Below are 24615 nucleotides of genomic sequence, written 5' to 3' on the forward strand. Positions count from 1 at the left end.
CTGCTAGGGGTCTGGGGGAAGCCGGCATATAGTGTATGAAATGAAACTGCCTTAATACTTTGGACCTGTCAGTAAAGGACTGAACTGACTGAAAAGTTGGAGTCTGACTGAATTTCTTCCAGCTCAAAACTGCACGGTCACAAACCTACATGCTTGGAGGGCTGCACATGTTTGGCACATGCCATATGCCAGCACTGGGATGGTACCCAGTGGCTCCCCCTCCCAAGCTCCATGCGTTCTTCTGCATAGGCTCAGTTCAGAAGGGACAGAAGACCCTGATCTGCAAGGGATGGCCATCCACACAAGGTCAGCACGCGGTCAGGGCGTAGGTGGTCTGTTTAAATTTTTATGCCATTGGCCAACCAACACTAATTAGACCCGGGAACAATTATTCTCAAATACATCAAGTGGGAGTCAATTCTGGATGTGCTTAATTCGAAGGCAGTACACAATTGCCCAAACAGCTGGAGATGAGTTCACTGGTCATTTTATTAATTTTTAGGACGGCAATATGAACGAGGAGTTAACATGATGAGGTTCAGATTCAGATCCAGCGTGAGTGCTTCATTATTTTCAGTATTTTTAGGGTGTGCCTCCAAGTAGACTGCCTCTTGGGAACGAAATTCATGCACGAAGACTTCCTTCACCTTTGTATTCTCCTCACTGCAATTTACCTCCAGCAGGGGCTCTTGGGGCTGACAGTAGACCCTGAGGATCAGTTCGTGTGGAGCCCTGGGCAGGGTGATGGTTCCCTCCAAAGAGAACAGGTAGAGGCCATCGCAGTGGATTGGGATGGAGCGGTTTAGAACATTTATTTCCATTGTGCCATCCCTCTTTTTAATACCAATCGCTTTCTTATAGGCAATGGAGTCATCTGAAATGCAAGAAAACACAGGAAAAGCCACAAATGTGTTAGTCCCTAACCTACTAGTTTCTCTTACGAGAAAAGAAAATTGGAGGTGGATTGTAAAAGCAAGAGAACAGAAAATCTATAAAAGAAGGTAAAGAAGCAAGGGTCTTTGCCGAAGCTTTTGCATGAAGTAGGGCTTGTCCCTAAGCATACTGGGTGGGGCTGGCTCAAGACATTTGGGCATCTGAAGCCAACCACAAAATGGTGCCTCTCACCCACTTTCGATAGGTGGCGGGTGTGTGTGTCTGTTTCCAAGGTGCTCAATCTCACTGTCCCTTAAGACTCTTGTTCTGCTGGTGGCTGTACAAAGCACAAGGATCTGGCAACACAACAGAGAAAGCGAACTTCTAGGAGCTGCCCTCATTGAAAGGACGAAACTAGAATCATTGAAAGGAGTTGAACTTGCTCTCATCTTCAAAAAAGTATGCAAGTTCCTGACTCTGCGCCTAATCTGTTTCTCATCTCTTTGGGGCCACGGGTCTTAACCAACAAGCATTTTCCCTACTGGTTGTTACCTGCCGTTGCTGTTTGCATTTCCAAACTCCTCAATTTTACACACAAACTCTGTCAGCACCTGACATTTCAGCACTTGAAATTTCAGATCTCTGTCAAGAAAATGGTTGCCACACTTAGGCCTCTGGGTAAAAACTGGCCAGTGTGGTGTAGTGGTTAAGAGCGGTAGACTTGTAATCTGGGGAACCGGGTTTGCGTCTCCGCTCCTCCACCTGCAGCTGCTGGGTGACCTTGGGCGATCTAAAGGGGACAGGAGTCATTTCTCCGCTCTGCCCCATTTTGGAAGGATTCTAAAGTTCCTAGGCTGTGCTGGAATCTCACGCAAGGCCGGGCTCAGGGCAGCCTAAGAAAGCAGGCCTACCTTTGTGGATAAAATGCAGTCTGCTAACATTCAAAATTTGAGAGCTTGGCTCTTCAAGCCCTAACCCCAGATTCTTGAGTCACAGGGAACTTCAGGGAACTCAGCTGCTCCTTCCCTGCACTTAGCCCCTCTTCCTTGAATCCTTGAGTTTCTCTCTGTCCCACCATTTTCCAAATCTTGCTGTTCTTTCTACCTTTCTGTCCTAATTACAGCATTTGCATTCCATTTCTCCCTGTTGCTCCTGAGCCTCCACTGCGCCTGCTGAACCCCTTGCACACACCCACCCAATCCTGATAGAACAACAGTAATATTTTTCACTTCCATCTATCTCTACCTCTGTCTTAGAAACAAGAGAGTTTAAGCTGTTGGTCCAGGCAGATTGTTATTTTTGAACTACCTGCACCAAATATATTCAAACTAACCATTTTTGTTCTCTGTAGCCTTTTTGTGTGTTTGTTACCCACCATTTGCTTAAATGCTTTTTATTCTTCTGTATGTTTTGGAAACACTTTGTATACATCTTTTGCTGCTACAATTCTGTCTAAATCTGGGGGCTGACATTTGCATCTCCTTTTTGTGCTTTGTAACTTTGCAATGGCAGCTGAAGGGCAAAGTCTCCTCTCACACCCACTTCCATCTGGTGCAGCAGTCCTGCCCTGGAACCCAAGCAGGCGCCCAGCTAGGCATGGAGAAATCCATCTGTTTGGCTTCACCTCAGTTTCTCATCTTCTGTTCAGTTCTCCACATTTCGGCATCAGTTTGGGAGTATTATTTTTTTAAGTCCTCATTAAAGTTCATCAGCATTCAAATGCATGTTTCTTCTAGGCTGCACATGGCTGTATGCAATTTTGCCCGATACACATTTTTTGCAAGCCATTTCCCTTGACATAATATATTTTATATAATTATTTCCTAAATGTGCATTTTTAATTCACACACACATTCATCTAATATACAAATTTTTGTACATATTATTTGGTCAGAGAGCCAGTTTAGAAGAATACAGTGGTACCTTGGGTTAAGAACTTAATTTGTTCTGGAGGGCTGTTCTTAACCTGAAACTGTTCTTAACCTGAAGCACCACTTTAGCTAATGGGGCCTCCTGCTGCCACTGTGCCGCCACCGCACAATTTCTGTTCTCATCCTGAAGCAAAATTCTTAACCCAAGGTAATATTTCTGGGTTAGTGGCGTCTGTAACCTGAAGCGTATGTAACCCAAGGTACCACCGTATCTGTTTTTTGGTCCACATATTGTTGGAGAAAGTGCAAATTCGGTAGGCTTGTGTTAAATGTCTTACTGATCTCCCCACCCCTGCGCATCCTTGGCTCCACCCAGAACACCTGCCATTAGCTGAACCAAAAGCTTTCCTCCTCCTGAAGGCTGCCAAGTGCAGCTTCAACGTGACCTTCATTCTACCTCTTATCTCTGCCCTGCTCAGGTATCAGGCTGTTTGCAGTAAAAGGGAATAGAGAAGAAACCAGTAGGAATTATTCTCCAACTGTTTCAACCTAAATTCATTCTCCTGCCTCTTTCACTGGAAGAAAGTGGGAGGGAAGGAACAGGCAAACCCGAGTAGGAGAGGGTGAAGATGGTTCTTCTCTTCCTGGTAAAGCCCATCTAGATCATTTTCCTGCCTGGATGTTCACTAGAGGAGCAAATGCAGAGCCCGGGAGAGAGTGTTCTTCTCCCTCATGCAGCCTGGTCAGAGAATATTCATTGCTGCTTCAGTTCCCTCTGGGCAAATTGGGTTGGAGGGAAGTCAAGATTGGAAGCATCAACTGGTCATGGGGGAGGAGAGAACAGTGCAACCCACCTCAAGCCTTTGGAATAGGGCGAAGGAGAAGGAGGAGGAGGAGGAGGAGGAGGAGGAGGAGGAGGAGGAGGAGGAGGAGAACTCACATTTGATGTAGATCCATTGTGCCTGTGGGTCTGGACTCTGAAACACAACAAAACATGAGGTTATGAAAGGTGCCTACAAGCTCCAGATGGAAATGCAGACATGATGGGACACCAGGGAACCAACATTATGGGGCCTTTTGCATGGGAAGTTTTAAGAGGTCTCAACTGCAGTCCTTTAGTACAACTATTTCCCGCAAGCTACAGAACTGCCTGTGCAGATCCACTGCAGGTGCAGCTCCTAGGGGCTAAGGTCCCTTCACCCCCCCCAAAAAAACTATATGAGGATGCTGGGGCCCCCTAAAGTTGATGAACGTTGCCATTCAAATGGTGTGCATGCACTGCATCATGTGAGCAGGGTGGGGCTTATCTCTCTCCCCCCCTAATATTTTATCCAAGTTGGCACCCCGATTCACTGCCCCCCCCCACGAGAGATGCTGGGAACATTGGCCTCTTCAGAGGCAGTGCACAGCACTGGGAGAGTGGAGTGCTACTAGAGAGTAAAACCTCTGTGGGCTGCAAGGTATCTACTTCTGTGTGTTTTGTTCAGAGGCAGAACAGGGAAAGCTGAGCTCTTAGTAAACACCAGAGGGGTGAAGAATGATGACCGCAGGATAGTTAATATTTTGCAGGCTTGGGGATTAGAGCAGTTGGTGGCATCTCATGCATAGCACCCCCCCCCCCCAGCACAAGCCTGTACAGTAACTTCACTTTGAAGACATCACATATACAGTAGCTCCAAAATAGCCATGTTGCTATCCAGTATTATTTCCTGCCTTTGTTTTAGTTATATAACTGGATTCACATGCCCATAACATAGACTGCGGTATTATTGAAATTTTCTCTCTCCCTGTGTGTGTGTATGTGTGTATCTAATATATATCTGCCATGTGTCTGATGAAATGAGTTTTAGACTGAAACAGTTTATACTACAATAGATCTTCCTACTGGAAGGAATTTTTTTATTTTGTTTTGACCATGGCAGACCAACACGGCTACCTATCTGTAACTACAATAGATCTGTTAGGGTTGTGTCTAAGGAACTCATATTTGGAGTAGAGCCATTGAAATCACTTGACAAGTCATTTAGTTGAGTAGAATCTATTGGAGCTGTATCTTCCTGGCAGCACACGACAGAACCATGAGACAGGTGTAAAATATACTCAAGCAAGAGTTTTATTTACAACCTTACAAACGCAAAGCATGTGGGTGTTCTCTTTTGAAGGCAAATTCAAACTGCAACTTCTCCTCCTTTTGTAGTCATCACCAGCTGTACCTAATCTGCCTAGAAAACCACACCCAGAACTCACAGAAACAGTTCTTAAAGTTACAATCATCTTTCCTGTTTCTTTGCAGAATGACTCCTAACAGAATCCTTACAGCACAATCCTAACCATGTCTACTCAGGATTGAATCCTTTTGAATTCAGTGGGGCTTCCTCCCAAGTAAGCAGGGTTAGGATTTTAGTCTTTAAGGTAAAGGTAAAGGTCAAGGGATCCCTGACCATTAGGTCCAGTCGTGGCTGACTCTGGGGTTGCGGCGCTCATCTTGCTTTATTGGCCGAGGGAGCGTACAGCTTCCGGGTCACGTGGCCAGCATGACTAAGCCGCTTCTGGCAAACCAGAGCAGCACACGGAAACACCGTTTACCTTCCCGCTGGAGTGGTACCTACTTGCACTTTGACGTGCTTTCGAACTGCTAGGTTGGCAGGAGCAGGGACCGAGCAACAGGAGCTCACCCCATCATTGCGGGGATTCGAACCGCCAACCTTCTGATCGGCAAGTCCTAGGCTCTGTGGTTTAAACCACAGCGCCACCCGCATCCCTTAAGTGAGCATAAGGCTATTATTTAGACTGCAGCAGACTGGCACAGTCCCCCAAGTACAGTTTTCCAACTGTACTTCCAAGCACAAAGAGCAGCAACATCTTCCCTGGTTCTTTCTGTTAGAAAACACCACCAGAAGGCTCTGACACCCATTATGAATTTAAATATTAAACAAACACATTTGATTTAGATCAGGCACCCCCAACCTACCACCCTCCAGATGTTTAGGCCTACAACTTCCATGATCTCTAGCTAACAGGACCAGTGGTCAGGGATGCCCAATTTAGATGTTGTCAGGTCTGCCTCTAGATCCCAGCTCACAGAGGACCAACGCCCGGTGGATATAATATACAAAGTCTTTATTGAAGTTTAGTTTCCATTTCAAAGCTCTGGGCGCGCAGACCCACGTCTCGACGCTAGACCGGCTAAGTCCCCTCTGACTCACTGCTCCTCCCACACCAGTTTAAGATCCTCGCCCGGCTCCACCTCCTACGCTGTTCTTTCCTTCACTGGGTCCTTCTGCCCTCTGTGGTCTCCTCCTTCCTGGACTCCTCTGACGCTGACCCCCCTTGGTCTTCCCCTTCCTTCCGGCGGGCTTTAGGACCTGGCTCCCTACCCGGGCTCCCTGCTGTGCCGCTCGCCTGTACATTTGAACTTGGCGCGCGCGCCCAGCCGGTAACCTTCCTCCTGACCGTTTCCCCGCTTCCTGATGTGGGCGTGACCAAACCTGACTCCTCTCCTCCCGCTGGTGGTGAGAGCACTGGTCCCGATTCCTGGGACTCCCCCTCCCCACTGCGCTCTGGTGGGGAAGCTGGTCCTGATTTCCAACTGCTGCTCAGGGACTCCCCGCTGGCCCCTTCCTCCTGGGGCTTCCCCCCTGGAACCCCCCTCGCCCTGGCCATCGGCGCTCCCTTCTGTGAGTCCTCCGATTCGCTGGAGAGGCTTGTGGAATAACTCTTTCCACTGTCACTGCCTGCTCCCCCCTCGTACTCCTCCTCCTCACTCTCCATTTGCTCCCCCTCCTGTGTCTCTCCTTCTGAACCCCTGACAGATGTTTTTAATATAAAAAGATCCCTAATGTTCTGAACCAATTACCAAGATGATTACAATTTCACAGCTTAAAAAAGAGAGCAAAGGACCAGGGTTTTCCCCTAAACAGCCCCCAAACGGCCAGTGCACTTTGGCATCTGCCTAGAGAGCTCTTGACATTTGTAAATGGGCCTCTTACTAGGGAAGAGGTGGGAGCAAGCGCTGGTCTCCCTTAGTCTGTAGGTGGTGCATGCAGCTGCTAGAGAGTTCTTGTGATCATGATGCCTGGGGGTTTGGTTACCACTCTGTGTCCTCCTGCTCAGCCGCATATGGTGGTGGCAGATGCAAGCAACCAAACATACAGGTAGGTTGGAATGTTGTGGAAGTATCTAGAGGCAGAGAAAACCAGCCTTTATTTTGAATCCAAATGAAGGCAGAATTATGTTGGGAGGAAGGATTTTAGGCATCATTTTCAAGCTTGCTTTCATTTGCACGGTCCTGGTTTCAGGTGTCATTCACAGTGGGACTAATTAGGCTTAGTATATGTACAGAAAGCAAACCAACTATGGATGGTGGTTACAGTATTCAAAAGGCAAAGCAGACACCTTCACAGCAACCTTGCAACCTTCTCGAGGACATTCCCACTTGGTATAGCTAGCATGCAACAACGGAGTGTCTCCAATCCCCGTTTCATCTTTTCTTCTTAAAACTATTGATAAATCCATGATGACAGTTTGTTTGCTCATTCCAGTGATCTATATACTGTTTGCCACCATAATCTCTAAACCATGCACAGTAAGCTTACAAAAAACATCCACCAGACATACAGTGTTTTATCTTGAATTTTCATTCACTGGATACTCAAATGAAAAAGAATTTTAATAGATGGACAAGAATGAGAACTCGGTTATCAACTTTAAGACAGATTGTTGTGTTGCAAATGAAAATTATTCCAACCTGTTTGTACTTATTTCAGGTTCTCCCTATCCCCCTTCCTCCGATCACTGTGGCAAAAGCCAATAAAAGATTTGTTTTTCCAAGGTAAAATACTGTGATTATCCTTGAAGTTGTATTATAGAAAATATGGGCCTGAGAGGCCTGGCCATGGGTGGCTGCACTTTCATCAGGTAACATGTCTTCTGTTGGATCCCCATACCTGAGCACAGGCTACTAGAACTAGACCTCTTACAAAAACGGAGGTTCTGCTCCTTGGTATGGGGTGTGGTAAAGCTTTGGTTGCAGCTTTGTGTAAGGAACTAATAAGCGATACACAGGTTTGATATTGGGCATCAACGTTGTTTAGGAGGGAGATAGAGGAGAGAATATAGGTGATGATGGAATATGGCATGATCTGATCAGTCAGTGAAACCAATCTTGACCCATACAAGAGAAACCATGCTTTAATTGTATCATGGGTGGTACAAGACCCCAATGCAAACTATGGGCTATATCTGCCTCATATAACCAACATGCTTAGCTCTAGTTAATGTGTGGAGGGGTTAAGGCCATAGCGTAAGCTTAGTTAGGTCACACACCTTCACCTTGGGAAGAAGGGTTACCAAACCCTTTGTTCTTTTTCCTTTCCTTCAACTAAGGAGATAGTACAAGAATACTTGGCTAGTTTAGATGTATTCAAGTCTCCAGGGCCAGATGAACTGCATCCAAGAGTATTAAAAGAACTGGCAGATGTGATCTCAGAACCACTGGCAGTCATCTTTGAGAATTCCTGGAGAACAGGCGAAGTCCCGGCAGACTGGAGGAGGGCAAATGTTGTCCCTATTTTCAAAAAGGGGGAAAGAGAGGACCCAAATAATTACCGCCCAGTCAGTCTGACATCAATACCAGGGAAGATTCTGGAGCAGATCATTAAGCAAACAGTCTGTGAGCACCTAGAAAGGAATACTGTGATCACCAATAGTCAGCATGGATTTCTGAAAAATAAGTCATGTCTGACTAACCTGATCTCGTTTTTTGACAGAATTACAAGCCTGGTAGATGAAGGGAACGCAGTGGATGTAGCCTACTGTCAGGGGTTTGATTTCAGCAAGGCATTTGACAAGGTGCCCCATGATATTCTTGTAAAGAAGCTGGTAAAATGTGGACTTGACTATGCTAGCACTCAGTGGATTTGTAACTGGCTGACTGACCGAACCCAAAGGGTGCTCATCAATGGTTCCTCTTCATCCTGGAGAAGAGTGACTAGTGGGGTGCCACAGGGTTCTGTCTTGGGCCCGGTCTTATTCAAAATCTTTATCAATGACTTGGATGATGGACTCAAGGGCATCCTGATCAAATTTGCAGATGACACCAAGCTGGGAGGGGTGGCTAACACCCCAGAGGACAGGATCACACTTCAAAACGACCTTGACAGATTAGAGAACTGGGCCAAAACAAACAAGATGAATTTTAATAGGGAGAAATGTAAAGTATTGCACTTGGGCAAAAAAAATGAGAGGCACAAATACAAGATGGGGGACACCTGGCTTGAGAGCAGTACATGTGAAAAGGATCTAGGAGTCTTGGTTGACCACAAACTTGACATGAGCCAACAGTGTGACGCGGCAGCTAAAAAAGCCAATGCAATTCTGGGCTGCATCAATAGGAGTATAGCATCTAGATCAAGGGAAGTAATAGTGCCACTGTATTCTGCTCTGGTCAGACCTCACCTGGAGTACTGTGTCCAGTTCTGGGCACCACAGTTCAAGAAGGACACTGACAAACTGGAACGTGTCCAGAGGAGGGCAACCAAAATGGTCAAAGGCCTGGAAACGATGCCTTATGAGGAACGGCTAAGGGAGCTGGGCATGTTTAGCCTGGAGAAGAGGAGGTTAAGGGGTGATATGATAGCCATGTTCAAATATATAAAAGGATGTCACATAGAGGAGGGAGAAAGGTTGTTTTCTGCTACTCCAGAGAAGCGGACACGGAGCAATGGTTCCAAACTACAAGAAAAAAGATTCCACCTAAACATTAGGAAGAACTTCCTGACAGTAAGAGCTGTTCGACAGTGGAATTTGCTGCCAAGGAGTGGGGTGGAGTCTCCTTCTTTGGAGGTCTTTAAGCAGAGGCTTGACAACCATATGTCAGGAGTGCTCTGATGGTGTTTCCTGCTTGGCAGGGGGTTGGACTCGATGGCCCTTGTGGTCTCTTCCAACTCTATGATTCTATGATTCTGTGATTCTATGATTCTATGTGAACCAACTAGTAAAGATGTCTAAGCTGGATGCTCCAAGCATAGACCATGTGGCTTTAGCAACATTTTTCTAAATTTTTAGAAACATTTTTTAAACTATGTTGTACTGCCTGTCTTTTCTTGCTGCTGTACGGAAAAGCACATGCATTTGACCTTTGAAGAGTTTGCAAGTAAACAATTTTTACTTGCTATACTAAGGGGACGTGGGCAACTTTGGAAGAAAGCTAGGAGGAGGGAATTTAAAAGTCTAATAGCCTATATTTCCATGCTCTACTTCGATGCATATTTTGTGATTTTAAATCTCCGCTAGGGCTCTCTTGCCAGAGTACCAGGCACCTAGGAATTCTCTTTTTATACCTATTATTTTCCTTGCCAACCAGCACAAATGTTACAGATAGCATCTAACATGCTCCCCAACTGCTGGTGAGGCTGCTGGGGGAGCATACTTCCAAGTCTGGTGGGAGTACCTGCAGGTCCATACATTTTGGTCTCTGGTTTTTAATGAAATTGCAGCAATTAACAGTGCATGTTCCCTGGGATACTCAAGAGTATGCAGCACCAGCACTGTTTTTTTCAAATGTTTACTGTAACAACTTCATGGTGAGTTCCGGCACCTTTAAAAAAAAAAAAAGCACTGGCAATTCCTAAGGAGTTGATTCAATTCTCCCCTCTGGCTGCCTCCACTGGAGAGGCAGGGAGGAGGGGCTGTGGTTTCCGGGTTCCGGCGAGACCTTGTGGAGCTTTTGTGAGATCTCGCCGGAAGCCACAGCCACACAACCCTGGCAAGTGACCCTTGGGCAGCACCGCTGGGGAGTGCGGGGGCACCTTCACGTTTCACCTCAGGTGGCAAAATGGGCCACCCCTGCATGCGGGACCACGTACAGTAACTGGCTGAAGACCTCTGTCCTTAAAAGTATATTGAAGCCAAGTTCTTAAGGGTCTTGTAAAATAATCCAAGAACCTTGAACTTGACCCAGAAGCATTTGGGCAGCACGGGCAAGCTTCCAGGGACTTAGGTGCTGTCTGTCTGTCTCCACCACCCATCCAGCCTCCGCATTCTGCGCCAGTGGGAGCTTCCAGATCAGGCACAAAGGCAGCCCCACATCAAGGGGATGGAGCAATTCCTCTGACAGGAAAGGCTGCAGGCATCTGGGACTTTTTAGTTTAGAGAAAAGGCAAGTAAGAGGCGACAAGACAGAAGTTTATAAAATTAAACACGGTAAGGAGAGTGGATAGAGAAAAGCTTTTCTTCCTCTGATACACATCCAGTAAAGCTGAATGTTGGACTATTTTGGACTCTGCTGGTTGTGTGCTCATGTCCCAGGAGGATATGGGTCACATCAACGTGACGGGAGACCGGAGTGATAAATCTCGGGCGACGCTGCATTGGGGGAAGGCACAAGGCCTCAGGGTTATCTCCCAACAGGTTCCCCATCTAATTAGAACTCCAGAATGTTGCTTTGATGAGTTTATTCCTGATGAGTTTACTCTAAGAAGCACTTTTGGTTAAGGAACTTTCTTAGCACATCAAAAGGCTAGTATTCATGAATTAGCGACAAAGTTCCCCACAATAAATCTAGAGCAGTGGTTCCCAATCTTTTTGGGCCATGCCCCACCTAAGCATCTCTAAAAACCTGACACACACACCCAGTGACATATAATTTTTATTATTCAAAACCCCCTACTCACGTGGAGGAAGCCTAAAAGGCCATTAACTTGGTCTAACTCATTCTTGAATTGCCAACATTTTAAATAAAATTTAAATAACCACATGCTTAGTTTAAAACTAAATATTAAGGCATGATTTGACCTGTTTGATAAAAGCAAAATATAGTACAGTTTACTGGTTCCAAATGGACAGCTGTATTCCTCTACCAGAGGAGTTTATCATAGGAGGGAACTAATTAGCCAGTAGTTCAACCCTACTTCTGTTGACAAAACACACACACTAGAATTAAAAAGAACAAAAACTGCAAAGCTAAGACAGATGATCTTATTTCTTGGACCAGCCCATCATCATGCATCAGATTGTTACCTTTCTCTTATGGACCTTTATTTTGTTCCATGTATGGTTGCAGGTCTATCCATCAGGGTAGATCAGATATATTTTCCTCTCCAATCTGACCATTACATCAATTACAGGTTGATGAAGAAGTAGTGAAACGTTTGAGTGGATACAGTGTTAAACACTAGGCTGATTTAGAATGTGTCTCAATATGTATAAAATTTTTAGCTACAGTACATTTAAAAAAATTAAGTCACAGTTTGAAAGGCTGCTATTCCAAGACCGATTAAAATGGCTGAAATGAAACTTCCTGAGCCAAAAACAGTCAGGACTACTCTTAAATAACTTCACTGAGAGGAAAATAATTAGTGTGGTGTAATGCTGCTGTGACAGCAGAAACCACTATTGTAAATTCATTGTACGTACCAGCATTTTGTGAAAAAATTTCCCCAGCACAGAAATAGTATCCTGAGCACATTTCAACTGGCATGGAGTTCACAAGCAGGGCAAACTGGACTCTCAAAGGATGTCAACATGCTAAGGTCCAACCGCCCCCTCATTGCAACTGTCTTTATTTTAGTATTTCCTGTTCTCCACAAACACTAATAAATAACAGCGATAAAGCTCTCTTTGCCCCAGCCTCTATGTTCAGAACTAGAAATTGGTTGTCCCCCCCAAGGTGCTTAGCAGTCCCTGGATGATCAGGACTATCACTTATTCGGGTCACACTCCCACCCGTCTCCACCTCTCTTCACTTTTATTCCCTGTGGTATTCTAATCTGTGTGTGGCAAACCCAGCCCACTTCCGCAGGCAAGTACATTTCCAAATCTGGACCTCCCTTGTTGAATCTGGCCAAAATAAAAATGTGAGGTTTACTTGTGTTATTTTCCAGTGCTGGTATTTATCACTAAATTTTGGGAATGAGGGTGGCATTGCACTTTTTATTTAATGAACTTGGTAAGGTTTTAAAAAATAATTTACTGGCAAATTGCAGGGGATTGGACTAGAAGACCCATGGGGTCCCTGCCAACTCTACAATTCTATGGTTCTAAGACTTATTTTCCAATTGTTTCAGTGTGCCTTGATAAAGCCTAGCATTTTCTAACAAAATATAAACATGAGAATGGAATTTTAAAATTGTCCTTAAGATTGCCAAGCCTTGAGATTATCAGCCAATTTCAAAAATAAGTGGTATGAGATTTTTTACATTTACTAGTTACAAATTCTGAGATTTACCAACAAATGATGAAAACTAGGACAAAGTTTAGCATTAGCCAAAGGGACTTGGCGATTTTTGAGATATACTAATAAATGTTGAACACCAAGTGGAAATGATCATTACGTGCTCCTAGTATTTAAAACCACCCGTTTCTAACAACAGTTGATGTGAGAAATGGCTATAATATTTCTCTCTTAAGGAAGCAAAGCAATAAACCTGTCCTACATTGTTGGAGAATCTTGTGATTAAGGAGGGAAACAGTGTGGCTAAATCTTTGGGTCAGAGGAAGAGCTCAAATAACTTGCCATTTACATTGTAACTTCTGCAAAGATAGATTTGCACATACCCTAACTCCACAGAAGCCCGCAGCTTTTTGTATGTGTTCCTTAGCATACATGCAGATGAACAGACCAAGGGACCATTTTAATAGCAGGCTTTCCAATACCAATCATGTGGTTTTAAAAGAGCCCTATTATATGAAAGCAACCCTATTATATGAAAAGTGTGTGCCTTTTTCTGATTCAGGAGAGCCACATAAACAAATCTGTGGACTTCAGGATGGGAAAGCCTCGTCTGTGTGAATCTGTCAGGAGAGTCATACCTGTAAGGTTCTTTTGCAGACTTACCCTAAGGTAGCACAAGCCAATGCAGATCAGGCAGGCAAGCAAGACCACCAGCTGTACAGCCATGGTCCCAAGCTGCATCCAGATTTGTCTGCTTCTTTTCCTGTCCTCCTCACACTTCTCAGCAGGTGCTTCTTCCAGTTTTCTGGCCTCCATCTCCACTTGTTCCTCCATGTGCAAAGCACAAAGGAAGAAAATCAACACTGAAGCCAGAGAGCTGTGAATTCCCAGGGACAGCTATTAAATAGCATTAAGAGATCATTTTAAGCCTTATATGCAAACAGAGGCGGGGAACTTCTTTATGACTAATATGAAATTTCCCTTGAATCTCACTCTCTCTCCTTCTGTGGGTGATCGTGGTGGTTGATATTTAAGATATCCCAATTCATTTTTAATAGACATTTAAGCTGATCTCCAGAGATTTATGGATCTCACGTTTGGGAGGGACAGTCAGGAAAACAAACGTGGAGCAAATATGTTGCTCAAAGGCCTGTCTGACCCCCTTTCTGAGTGTCTGGGTCAGAAGACGCACAAGGCAAATGTCACTCAGTGAACACAGTAAGCTAGAAATAGGTGGGTTACAAATAAAATAAATAAAAGCAAAGTTTAGCTGGCATAGCTCAGTTGGTCTTAATCTCAGGGTTGTGAATTTGAGCCCATTAGGCAAAAGATCCCTACACTGCAGGGGGTTGGACTAGATGACCCTCATGGTCCTTTCCAACTCTACTATTCTATGGTTCTAAATAAAAGATACTAGGCCAGCCCCTGGTATTAACCGGGTCTCTTTAGTACTGCCTCTTACTCCTGAAACCATACCCTTGATCTTTGGCTTCTCCCTTTCCTCCTCTAATCATGCATGCTCCCTCTAACCTTTACCCCTTAAATTCAAACAAGTTCTATAGCTGTGTACACACCATACACTTATAGTGTATACCCCCCAAAAGAATGGGAATTGTAGTTTGCTAACAGTGCTGGGAACTGTAGCTCTGTGGGGTATAAACTACAATTCCCATATTCTCATGAGAGCATAAACCTCCAGCAAGGCCAAATTCTTCAAGTAGAGGAGGTTATTTTTCATTTTTAAATGCCTTCAACAGTTTGATTTTTTTTTTTTCCAATCAGAACAAGGTACCATTTTCATGTGGTTGTTTTATTTTAAAAAGTAATCTGTCCTAGTCCCATGAACACATTGTTGTTGTTTAGTCGTGTCCGACTCTTCGTGACCCCATGGACCAGAGCACGCCGGGCACTCCTGTCTTCTACTGCCTCCCACAGTTTGGTCAAACTCATGTTGGTAGCTTCGAGAACACTGTCCAACCATCTCGTCCTCTGTTGTCCCCTTCTCCTTGTGCCCTCAATATTTCCCAGCATCAGGGTCTTTTCCAGGAGGTCTTCTCTTCTCAGGAAGTGGCCAAAGTCTTGGAGCCTCAGCTTCTGGATCTGTCTTTCCAGTGAGCACTCAGGGCTGGTTTCCTTCAGAATGGATAGGTTTGATCTTCTTGCCGTCCATGGGACTCTCAAGAGTCTGCTCCAGCCCCATAATTCAAAAGCATCAATTCTTCGGGAATCAGCCTTCTTTATGGTCCAGCAAGCCACTCCAGTATCCCTGCCAAAAAAACTGCATGGCAAAAACAACAGGCATATAAAACATAACATTACCTTTGATATAATCTAATAAGCAAGGAAGCATTTTGCTCACTTCTGAAGTCAAATGAAAAGTTCTTATTTCTAGGAGAGTTCCCAAGATGCCCCCTTGTGGCTCAGATCTATTCATTGACGGGTACAGCTTCAAGCCTGCCTTTTGCAGGACTGTGCAATTAAAGCGGGTGAAAGTACTTGGCCATCATGACACATCAAATCCTTTTTAATGGCCCTTTTGTGGTTGGGAAAGGGCAGGAAAATGCATTGAAAAGTGTAGGGCAAACAAATGATTAACAAGAAGATATATAAACACTGGGCAAGCAAATCAGGATGAATGCTCATTTTTGTATATCATCCCTACAAAAAACCCCTGAAACACTCAATAAAAACTAGACACGGTCTAACTTCTGTATAAGTTTTATGCAAGCAAATCAGGATGAAAGCTCATTAAATGAGGGGTAATGAGGGGACTGTTTATACAACAGAGTTCATTTAAAAGGAAATTGAAAGAAAAAAAAGAAAAAAGAGATTTTAGATGAAATTATGGAAAAGGAGAAAGAATTGTCAAAAAAAGCAAATAAAGAGTCAGCTAAGCAGGCAACTAGAATATTACAAACCCAATGATAGTTAATGAGAGTTAATGAAAAAATTAGCTGAAAGATAAAAAGAATGAAACAGAAGTACTTTGAACATGCCAATAAACCAGGAAAACTGCTAGCGTGGCAATTGAACAGAGAAACTCCATAAATAAAATTAATATAAATGGAAAGACTACAGACAAGATGAAGGAAATAAGAGCAGCATTTGTAAAATATTTCTCAGAACTGTATAAGGAAAGGAAAAAATCTGTAAAATAGATGCTGAAAAAGCCTTTGACAATGTGTCTTGGGAGTTCATGGAAAAAATTGCTTGAAGAAATTAATTTTGGACCTAAATTTTTAAATCGAAGCTACAAACATGAGTCTGACCAAACTGCGGGAGGCAGTGGAAGACAGGAGTGCCTGGCGCGATCTGGTCCATGGGGTCACGAAGAGTCGGACATGACTAAACGACTAAACAACAACAACAATTTTTTTTAAAGGAATACAAGCAATATATTCATAACAAAATGCCAAGTTAATTGTAAATCAGGTGATAATGGATGAATGTAAGATACAAAAAGGAACTAAACAAGGATGCCCGCTATCACCGCTGTTGTTTATTCTGGTCCTGGAAGTACTTGCAAGAAATATAAGAGCAGATAAGGAGATCACAGGGTAAAAACTGGAAAAAGTGAATTTAAATTGAAAGCATATGCTGATGATTTAGTAATTACGGTGGAGGATCCAAAAAAATCTAATCCTAGAGAGATAGAAAAGATTCAAGAATTTGAGGAAGTGGCAGGATTTAAATTAAACAGAAATAAAACTAAGCTATTAGTAAAAAAATTGAAGAAAAGAAAAAAGAGTTGATACAAAGTATTGAGATGGAAGTTCATAAAAAAGTAAAATACTTAGGGATATGGTTAACAGCAAAAAATATAAATATCTACAAAGACAATTATGAAAAAGTGTGGTCTGAGATAAAAAGGAATTTAGAAATATGGAGCAGAATGAACCTTTCCCTACTAGGAAAAATAACAACGATAAAAATGAATGTATTGCCAGAAATGCTCTTTCTGTTCCAGACAGTCCCAGTAATGGTGAAAGATGATTGCCTCAAAAAATGGCAGAAGGATATTTCAAAGTTTGTCGGGGGGGGAGGGGAGGCAAAAGGCCAAGGATTAAACATAAGATACAGATATAAAAGAAAGAGGTGGGTTTGCCCTCCCACCACCATGTTTGGTATGGATTAGGGACTGGATAAAACTGGAAAAGGAAGAAGCATTAGATTTGGAAGGTCATGATAACAGATTTGGATGGCATGCATACTTATGGTATGGGAAAGGGAAAATCCACAAAGGATTCTACAATCATATAATTAGGAGATCACTAATGAGGGTGTGGGAGAGATATAAAGACTTAGTAGAACAAAAAACACCCTGGTGGTTATCGCCAATTGAAGCTTTGTTACTCAAAAGGCTTGGCAAAAAAAGGGAATTGGCCTGACTTCCGGAGGCGGCGCGAACGGTAATGGCGGTCCTTTCTCACTTGTGAGGGGGAAGCTCCGCAGAAAAGGGTCGTCCGCTACGGTGAAGCGGAGACCCACATCGAAAACCCACAGGCAGCAAGAGCCTGTGGTCCTGAGACTCGGCGGGCGCCAGAAGCTGCCCCCAAAACGAAGAAGGAACCCTGTAAGGGGCTCTGGAACGTAGAGGGGGTAGCGGCGCTGTGAGTCATTTCGCAATCTGCGGAGTGAAGCCGCGCTGCTGTTGCCGGTGAGCGCTGACCTCTTTTCCTGGGAACTTCTGATTTGGAAAAGCAACAACCCGTGAGTAAAGGACTTTATAATATTAGAGACCAAAGAAAAATTACTGAATTTGGCTGAAAGCGGAGTGACGAAAAACAGGAAGTCCGTCTTCCACTGTCATTGAATTTCAAAGCAAAGAGCTGCAGGAGTGGAGGCAAAGAGAGAACTTTTAACCTAAGGGATCTAAGCACCAATTGAACTTCTTTGCAAGTTGATTAAGGACTTTAAGCGCTGGAATTTATGCTTTTTATCTGCACGGTGATACCTTTCTTCTATTGGATTTATAATTTAAGTAAGAAACCCAGGTGCTGGAGCTGCCTGTGTAACTGAGCAGCCAGTTTGCAGACTTGGATACTTTGATTTTAAACTTGGAAACAATCTGAGGAGTTTGGACTTGTTACTTTGAAGCATCACTTGGAATACCAGTATGCACTGACTGAAACATTGTGGTTGCTAAAACTAACTCTGCTAAAACCTACTATTGAAGGTTCTTGGACATTAAATTTGACCTTAATAAATTTTACTGGAATTGATCTCTTCCCCATAGACATTTTAAGTTCCCCCTAGAGGATTTGGGATTTACAGCAGTGACATTATTTTACTTTCACTTTCCCGGCCTCCTGTCTGACTGCTACTATCTGGGATGCTGCTTTCTCATGGGAACAACTCAGCTTGACCTTGACTTTTAGATAACTCTGGAATGAGTGGCGCAAGAAAAAAGGGACCAAAAACCAGACAAACAACTCTAACAACTTTAACCGCAGCCTCACAGACACGTAGATCATCTGTGCCTACTTTGCCTTCTGAGGAAGAAGCTGCCTCTCTGCCACGGGCAGGGGAGGGAGAAACTGAGGACTTACAATTGGAAGATATGGCCTCAGGAGCAACTGCTTCTATTTTAGAGAAAATCTATGAAAAATTGGAATCTTTGGATAAAAAAGTGGAATCATTGGACAAAAAAGCAGATGAGCAAACTGCTAAAATTGATCAAAACACAGAATGTTTAAATAGATTAACTGGACAAGTGGCACAGAATGTACTGGCAATAGGAGAACTGACGGAGGCTACAGGTGAAAATCGGAAATTGGCTGAGGACACCAGCCAAAGATTTGGAAAGTTAGAACAAGAGGTAAGACCACTCAGCAAACAAGTAGGTGAACATCAGACCTATCTTTCTATGTTGGAACTGCGAAACAGGGAGAGTAACTTAAGGATAAGGTCCATACCAGAAGTGGAAGAAGGCAACTTGGCTGAGTTTTTGACCAAAGAATTTTCCAAGTTCTGGAAATTAGAGGAAAAGGACTTTAAAATTGTATCAGCTTTTAGACTTGGAAGACTTACAAAGAAAGAGAAGCCCAGAGACTGTTTGATAATATTGAGATCAAAGGAGGAAAGGGATAAGATTTTGGGCCTACACTACGGAAAGTCACTGGACATTTTGGACAAGAGAATTGAACTTTACAAGGATATTCCTAAACAACTGCTTGACCTTAGATCTGACTATTTGGAATTGGTTAGACTGTTGAGGAGCAACTCAATTATCTTCAGGTGGGAATTCCCCCAAGGATTATCTTTTACTTTTAGAGGGAAGAAGGTTAAAATTAGAACATTGGAAGACAGAGATAAATTTCTGACTACATACGGAGAGGACCTTCAAAAAGGAATTGAATTACCTTCTGGGCCTGGAGCACCAGGGGTACCTGCACCCTTGGACCTTGAAGACCCAGTGAATAAGGTACCACCCCCAGAAAATTAACCAGATTTATTCAGGATGTCTCTGCAACTTTTGAGTTGGAATATAAATGGCTGCAACATTCCGGAAAAAAGAAGGAAAATTTTTCACATATTAAAAAAGGAACAATTAGACATTATTTGTTTACAAGAAACACATGTGACTAGGCTCCACAGAAAAGTGCTAATAAACAAAAGACTTGGTCAGGAATTAATATCTTCGGACAGAGTAAAGAAGAGAGGCGTGGTGATATATGCAAAAGAGAGCCTGTCACCTAAATTTTTATTCAAAGATGAACATGGAAGAATCTTAGCAATTGAGATACAACATCAAGGAGAGAAGATTTTGATATTAGGAATCTATGCACCAAACGAAGGGAAATCGGAATTTTATAAGAAGTTGCATGAGATTATGCTGGACTATCTGGACTATAACAACATCATTATGATGGGAGATATGAACGGGGTCGTATCAACTAACATGGATAAGTCACAAAGCCAAAACGTTACGAAAGATGGCAGACTACCAAAGACTTTTTTTGAAATGACAGACAATATGGACTGGATTGACATTTGGAGAACAAAGAACCCCTTGGGAAGAGAAGGAACATTTTTCTCTGAGGCCCAGCTGACTTGGACAAGAATCGACCAAATATGGATATCTAGAGGTCTGGCACCCAAGATCAGAAAGGTGGAAATCTGCCCAAAGACCTGCTCCGACCATAATGCACTGAAGATGGACATGACATTACTACCAACCGGTTCCTTTAGATGGAAGATGAATGACAATTTGTTTAGAGATCAGGAGATTACTAAGAAGGCCCAAAAAGCTTTGAAGGATTACTTTGAGATAAACTTGAACACTACGGTGGGAAAAAGAATTATCTGGGACGCAAGCAAGGCCGTGATGAGAGGGTTCTTGATACAACAGAATACTGTGAAGAAAAGGATACAAAATGAAAGGAAAGATAAGATTTTGGAGAAAATTAAAGAATTAGAGAAGAAGTTAAGGTTAAATCCGAAATCACAGCCGATATTGAGAGAAATTAAACTTCACCAAGCACAATATTCTAAATTGATAAACCAGGAAATAGAGTGGAAGATCAAACTAATGAAACAAAAAACTTTTGAATCGGCAAATAAATGTGGGAAACTGCTAGCGTGGCAGTTGAAGAAGAGACAAAAATTAAACACAGTCACAAATTTAGAAATTGAAGGAAGAAACATTCAGAACCCCGCGGAGATTAGAAAGTGCTTCCAGAGATATTTCAAAAAACTATATACTCAAGGGCCACAAGATGAGGTTGAGATTAAACAATTTTTGGAAAAAAATGGACTAACAAAATTGTCACAAGAAAACAGATCAATCCTGAATAATAAAATAACACGACAAGAGATTGAACATGCCATTCAGAATATGCAATTGGGCAAATCTCCAGGGCCAGATGGTCTGACCTCCAAGTATTATAAGACATTAAAAGACTACTTGATTCAACCACTGATGGAGGTCAGCAACGAAATTATGGAGGGGAAGAGGGCGCCGGAATCGTGGAAGGAAGCTTTTATCACATTGATACCAAAATCTGAAACTGAAAAGACACAACTCAAGAACTATCGTCCCATCTCCCTTCTAAATGTGGATTACAAAATATTTGCAGACATCTTGGCAAGTAGACTTAAAAGAGTTTTAAATGAAGTAATCCATAAAGACCAGGCAGGCTTTCTCCCAGGTAGACATATGTTTGCTAACACAAGGAACATTATTGACATTTTGGAACTTTTGCAAACAGACATAAACACAAAAGCAGTGTTAATCTTTATAGATGCGAAGAAGGCCTTTGATAATATCTCTTGGAAATTTATGAAGGGAAATTTAAAAGAAATGGGAGTGGGACGGGGTTTTGAGAATGGGATTGATGCAATATACTCAGAACAAAAGGCCAAATTGATAGTTAACAATGTGGTTACAGAAGAGTTCAAAATTGAAAAAGGAACACGACAAGGCTGCCCAATTTCCCCTCTGTTATTCATTTCGGTTCTGGAGGTGCTCTTGAATATGATTAGAGGGGACCGGTTGGTGGAAGAAATTCAGGTCGGAGCGAAACAATATAAACTTAAAGCCTTTGCAGATGACCTAGTTTTGACATTGCAGGAGCCAGAATCTAGTACAAAAAGAGTATTGCAACTGATACAAGACTTTGGTCAGGTGGCGGGATTTAAACTAAATAAACAGAAAACTAAGGTGTTGGGAAAAAAATTGACAGATACAGAGTCAGAACGGTTTCAGAGAGAAACAGAACTAATTGTGGTTAAAAAAGTAAAGTACCTAGGGGTAAATATAACAGCAAAAAATCTGAGTCTATTTAAGGATAACTACGGAAAATGTTGGTCTGAAATTAAGAGAGACTTGGACAGTTGGACAAAATTGAAGCTTTCTTTGTTAGGCCAAATTGCTGCTATTAAGATGAATGTATTGCCAAAAATGCTGTTTTTGTTTCAAACACTACAGATTGTGGACAAGACGGAGTGCTTCCGGAAGTGGCAGAAAGATATATCTAAATTTGTCTGGCAGGGCAAAAAGCCCAGAATTAAGTTTAAGATATTAACAGATGCGAAAGAAAGAGGGGGCTTTGCCCTGCCAGACCTAAAGTTGTACTATGAAGCCGCAGCTTTCTGCTGGCTAAAAGACTGGCTACTTCTCGAAGACACTGACGTACTGGACCTGGAAGGTTTTAACAATGCTTTTGGTTGGCATGCATACTTATGGTATGACAGGGTTAAGTTCAATAAGGCCTTTAAGAACCATATTGTCAGGAAAGCAGTGTTTAATGTCTGGACAAAATATAAAGACTTATTGGAAAATAAAACTCCAAGGTGGCTTTCACCTCTGGAAGCTAAGGCCCGAAAAAGACCCAATATGGAGGCCAAATGGCCAAAATATTGGGAAATATTAGAAAAAGATGGAGACAATTGGAAATTGCAGAGTTTGGAGAAAATGAAGGATAAAGTGCGAGACTGGTTACATTATGCTCAGATTAAAGAAGTCTTTAAAAATGACAAAGCTAGGGTTCCAGGTGGAGAAATCGAAGTTAGAAACAGAATTGTTAGAACCAAAGACTAAGGTACTTTCAAGAATGTATAACTTGCTGTTAAAATGGAATACACAAGATGAAATGGTTAAATCAGCTATGATACAGTGGGCTCAGGACATTGGGCATAACATTATGTTTGAGGACTGGGAAATGTTGTGGACCACTGGGCTGAACTTCACTGCATGTAATGCTTTGAAGGAAAATGTAATGAAAATGATATATAGATGGTACATGACCCCAGTTAAACTCGCAAAAATATACCATTTGTCTGATAATAAATGTTGGAAATGTAAAGAAAGTGAAGGAACATTCTTTCACCTCTGGTGGACCTGCCCTAGGGTGAAGGCCTTCTGGGAAATGATTTATAATGAGCTGAAAAAGGTATTTAAGTATACTTTCACCAAGAAACCAGAGGCCTTCCTTCTGGGCATGGTTGGCCAGAAGGTGTTAAAGAAGGACCGAATATTTTTCATGTATGCAACAACGGCAGCAAGGATACTCATCGCTAAAAATTGGAAAACTCAAGAACTACCCACACTGGAAGACTGGCAGATGCAACTGATGGACTATATGGAACTAGCCGAGATGACCGGCAGAATCCGAGACCTGGGAGAGGAGAGGGTCGAAGAAGACTGGAAGAAATTCAAGATTTATCTAAAAAAATACTGTAATTTGGTTGAAAGTTAAGAAAGGATGCTAGATCATAAACAATTGTGCACCACTAAATTAGAAGGAATTAAGATGATAAGTAAATTTGATGAAAAATTATAAACCAATCGGAGAATTTATAGATTATATTTAAATGATTTTGACACAAGAGTGTAAACAAGATGATAAATTGCTGGCAAGAATTGACAATCATGCAAATGGGAGTGGGAGGCGTGAGGGAGTCCAAAGATGTTAAGAAAAGATGTTATGATATATGTTATACTGTTCTTTATCTCTTTGCATTTATGTTTAAAAACTCAAATAAAATATATTTTTTTTAAAAAAAAGGGAATTGGCCTACATACAGAGAATTGCTGAAGGATCAAGAAGGGAAATGGAAGCTAAAAGATTACGAGGAAATTAAAGACCATTTTCAGAGTTGGTTACACTACAGACAACTACATGAGATGTACAAGGAAGATAATAAGAAAGTGTTTAGTTATACAACTTCTAGATTTCAAAAGAAGGGGGGAAGCTGCTGAAGAAAGCATATAGTATTTTGCTAGAATGGGAAACAAAAGATGAGGAGGTCAAACCGGTTATGATCAATGGGCACAGGATATAGGACATAATATACAATTTGAAGACTGGGAAAAACTGTGGAAAGTAAAGTTGAAATTTAGATTATTCTCTCTTGAAAGAAAATTATATGAAAATGATATATAGATGATATATTACACCAGTACAGATCGCAAAAATGTATAAAACCAGGTCAAATATATGTTGGAAATGTAAAGAAAAAGAAGGGACTTTTTATCATATGTGGTGGGAATGTAGAGAAATTAAAAAAAATTGGGAAATGATATACAATGTATTGAAAAAAATGTTTTAAATGACATTTGTAAAAAAACCAGAAGCATTTTTGTTAGGGATTGTAGGACAAGACCTGCCAAGAAATTTTTTAAAAAAACTTATTTATGTATGCTACAACAGCAGCAAGAGTCTTGTTAGCACAAAGATGGAAGAACAAGGAAATCCCAATGAAAGAACAGTGGCAAAAAAACTGATAAACTATGCGGAACTGGGACAAGGACAACTGTGGCTTTAAGGAAGAATGGGAACTTTTTACAAATTACAGTGGTACCTCTGGATGTGAACGGGATCCATTCTGGAGCCTCGTTCACATCCTGAAGCGAACGCAACCCACGTCTGCGCATTTTGATTTGCCGCTTCCACGCATGTCATTTTGAGCGTCTGTGCATGTGTGAGCGGTGAAACCTGGGAGTAATGCGCTCCATTACTTCCGGGTCACTGCGGAGTGCAACCCGAAAATATTTCAACCCGAGGTATGACTATCTAAAAAGACAACAAAATGAACTGGACTCCTTGGCAAGTTTTGAATAAACATACACAAATTTATTAGTTGATAACATGTTAGATAGATAATGTAAGGATATGTAAAATTTTATAACACAGAGAGAATAATATGTGCTGAGAAATCAGAGAGAGGAGCTGAGGGAGGTCTTTGGTGGGGGAGGGG

The 24615-nt window shown here is 42.3% G+C and overlaps 1 protein-coding gene across 1 annotated transcript in view; it reads right to left on the reverse strand.

The window, feature by feature from the left end:
* Positions 1-471: 471 nt before the first annotated feature.
* TNFSF4 (TNF superfamily member 4) overlaps positions 472-24615 on the reverse strand; it is a 45291-nt gene continuing 21147 nt past the window's right edge. The window contains exons 2-4 of the mRNA XM_081867392.1: positions 13579-13743; positions 3685-3721; positions 472-874 (exon numbers count right to left, since the gene is read on the reverse strand). Of these exons, the coding sequence (XP_081723518.1) occupies positions 492-874; positions 3685-3721; positions 13579-13743 (585 nt within the window). The 3' untranslated portion in view covers positions 472-491. The remainder of the gene's footprint in view (positions 875-3684; positions 3722-13578; positions 13744-24615) is intronic.

Source organism: Podarcis erhardii, assembly GCF_964252035.2.
Source record: "Podarcis erhardii genome assembly, chromosome: 6".
Lineage (NCBI taxonomy): Eukaryota > Metazoa > Chordata > Lepidosauria > Squamata > Lacertidae > Podarcis > Podarcis erhardii.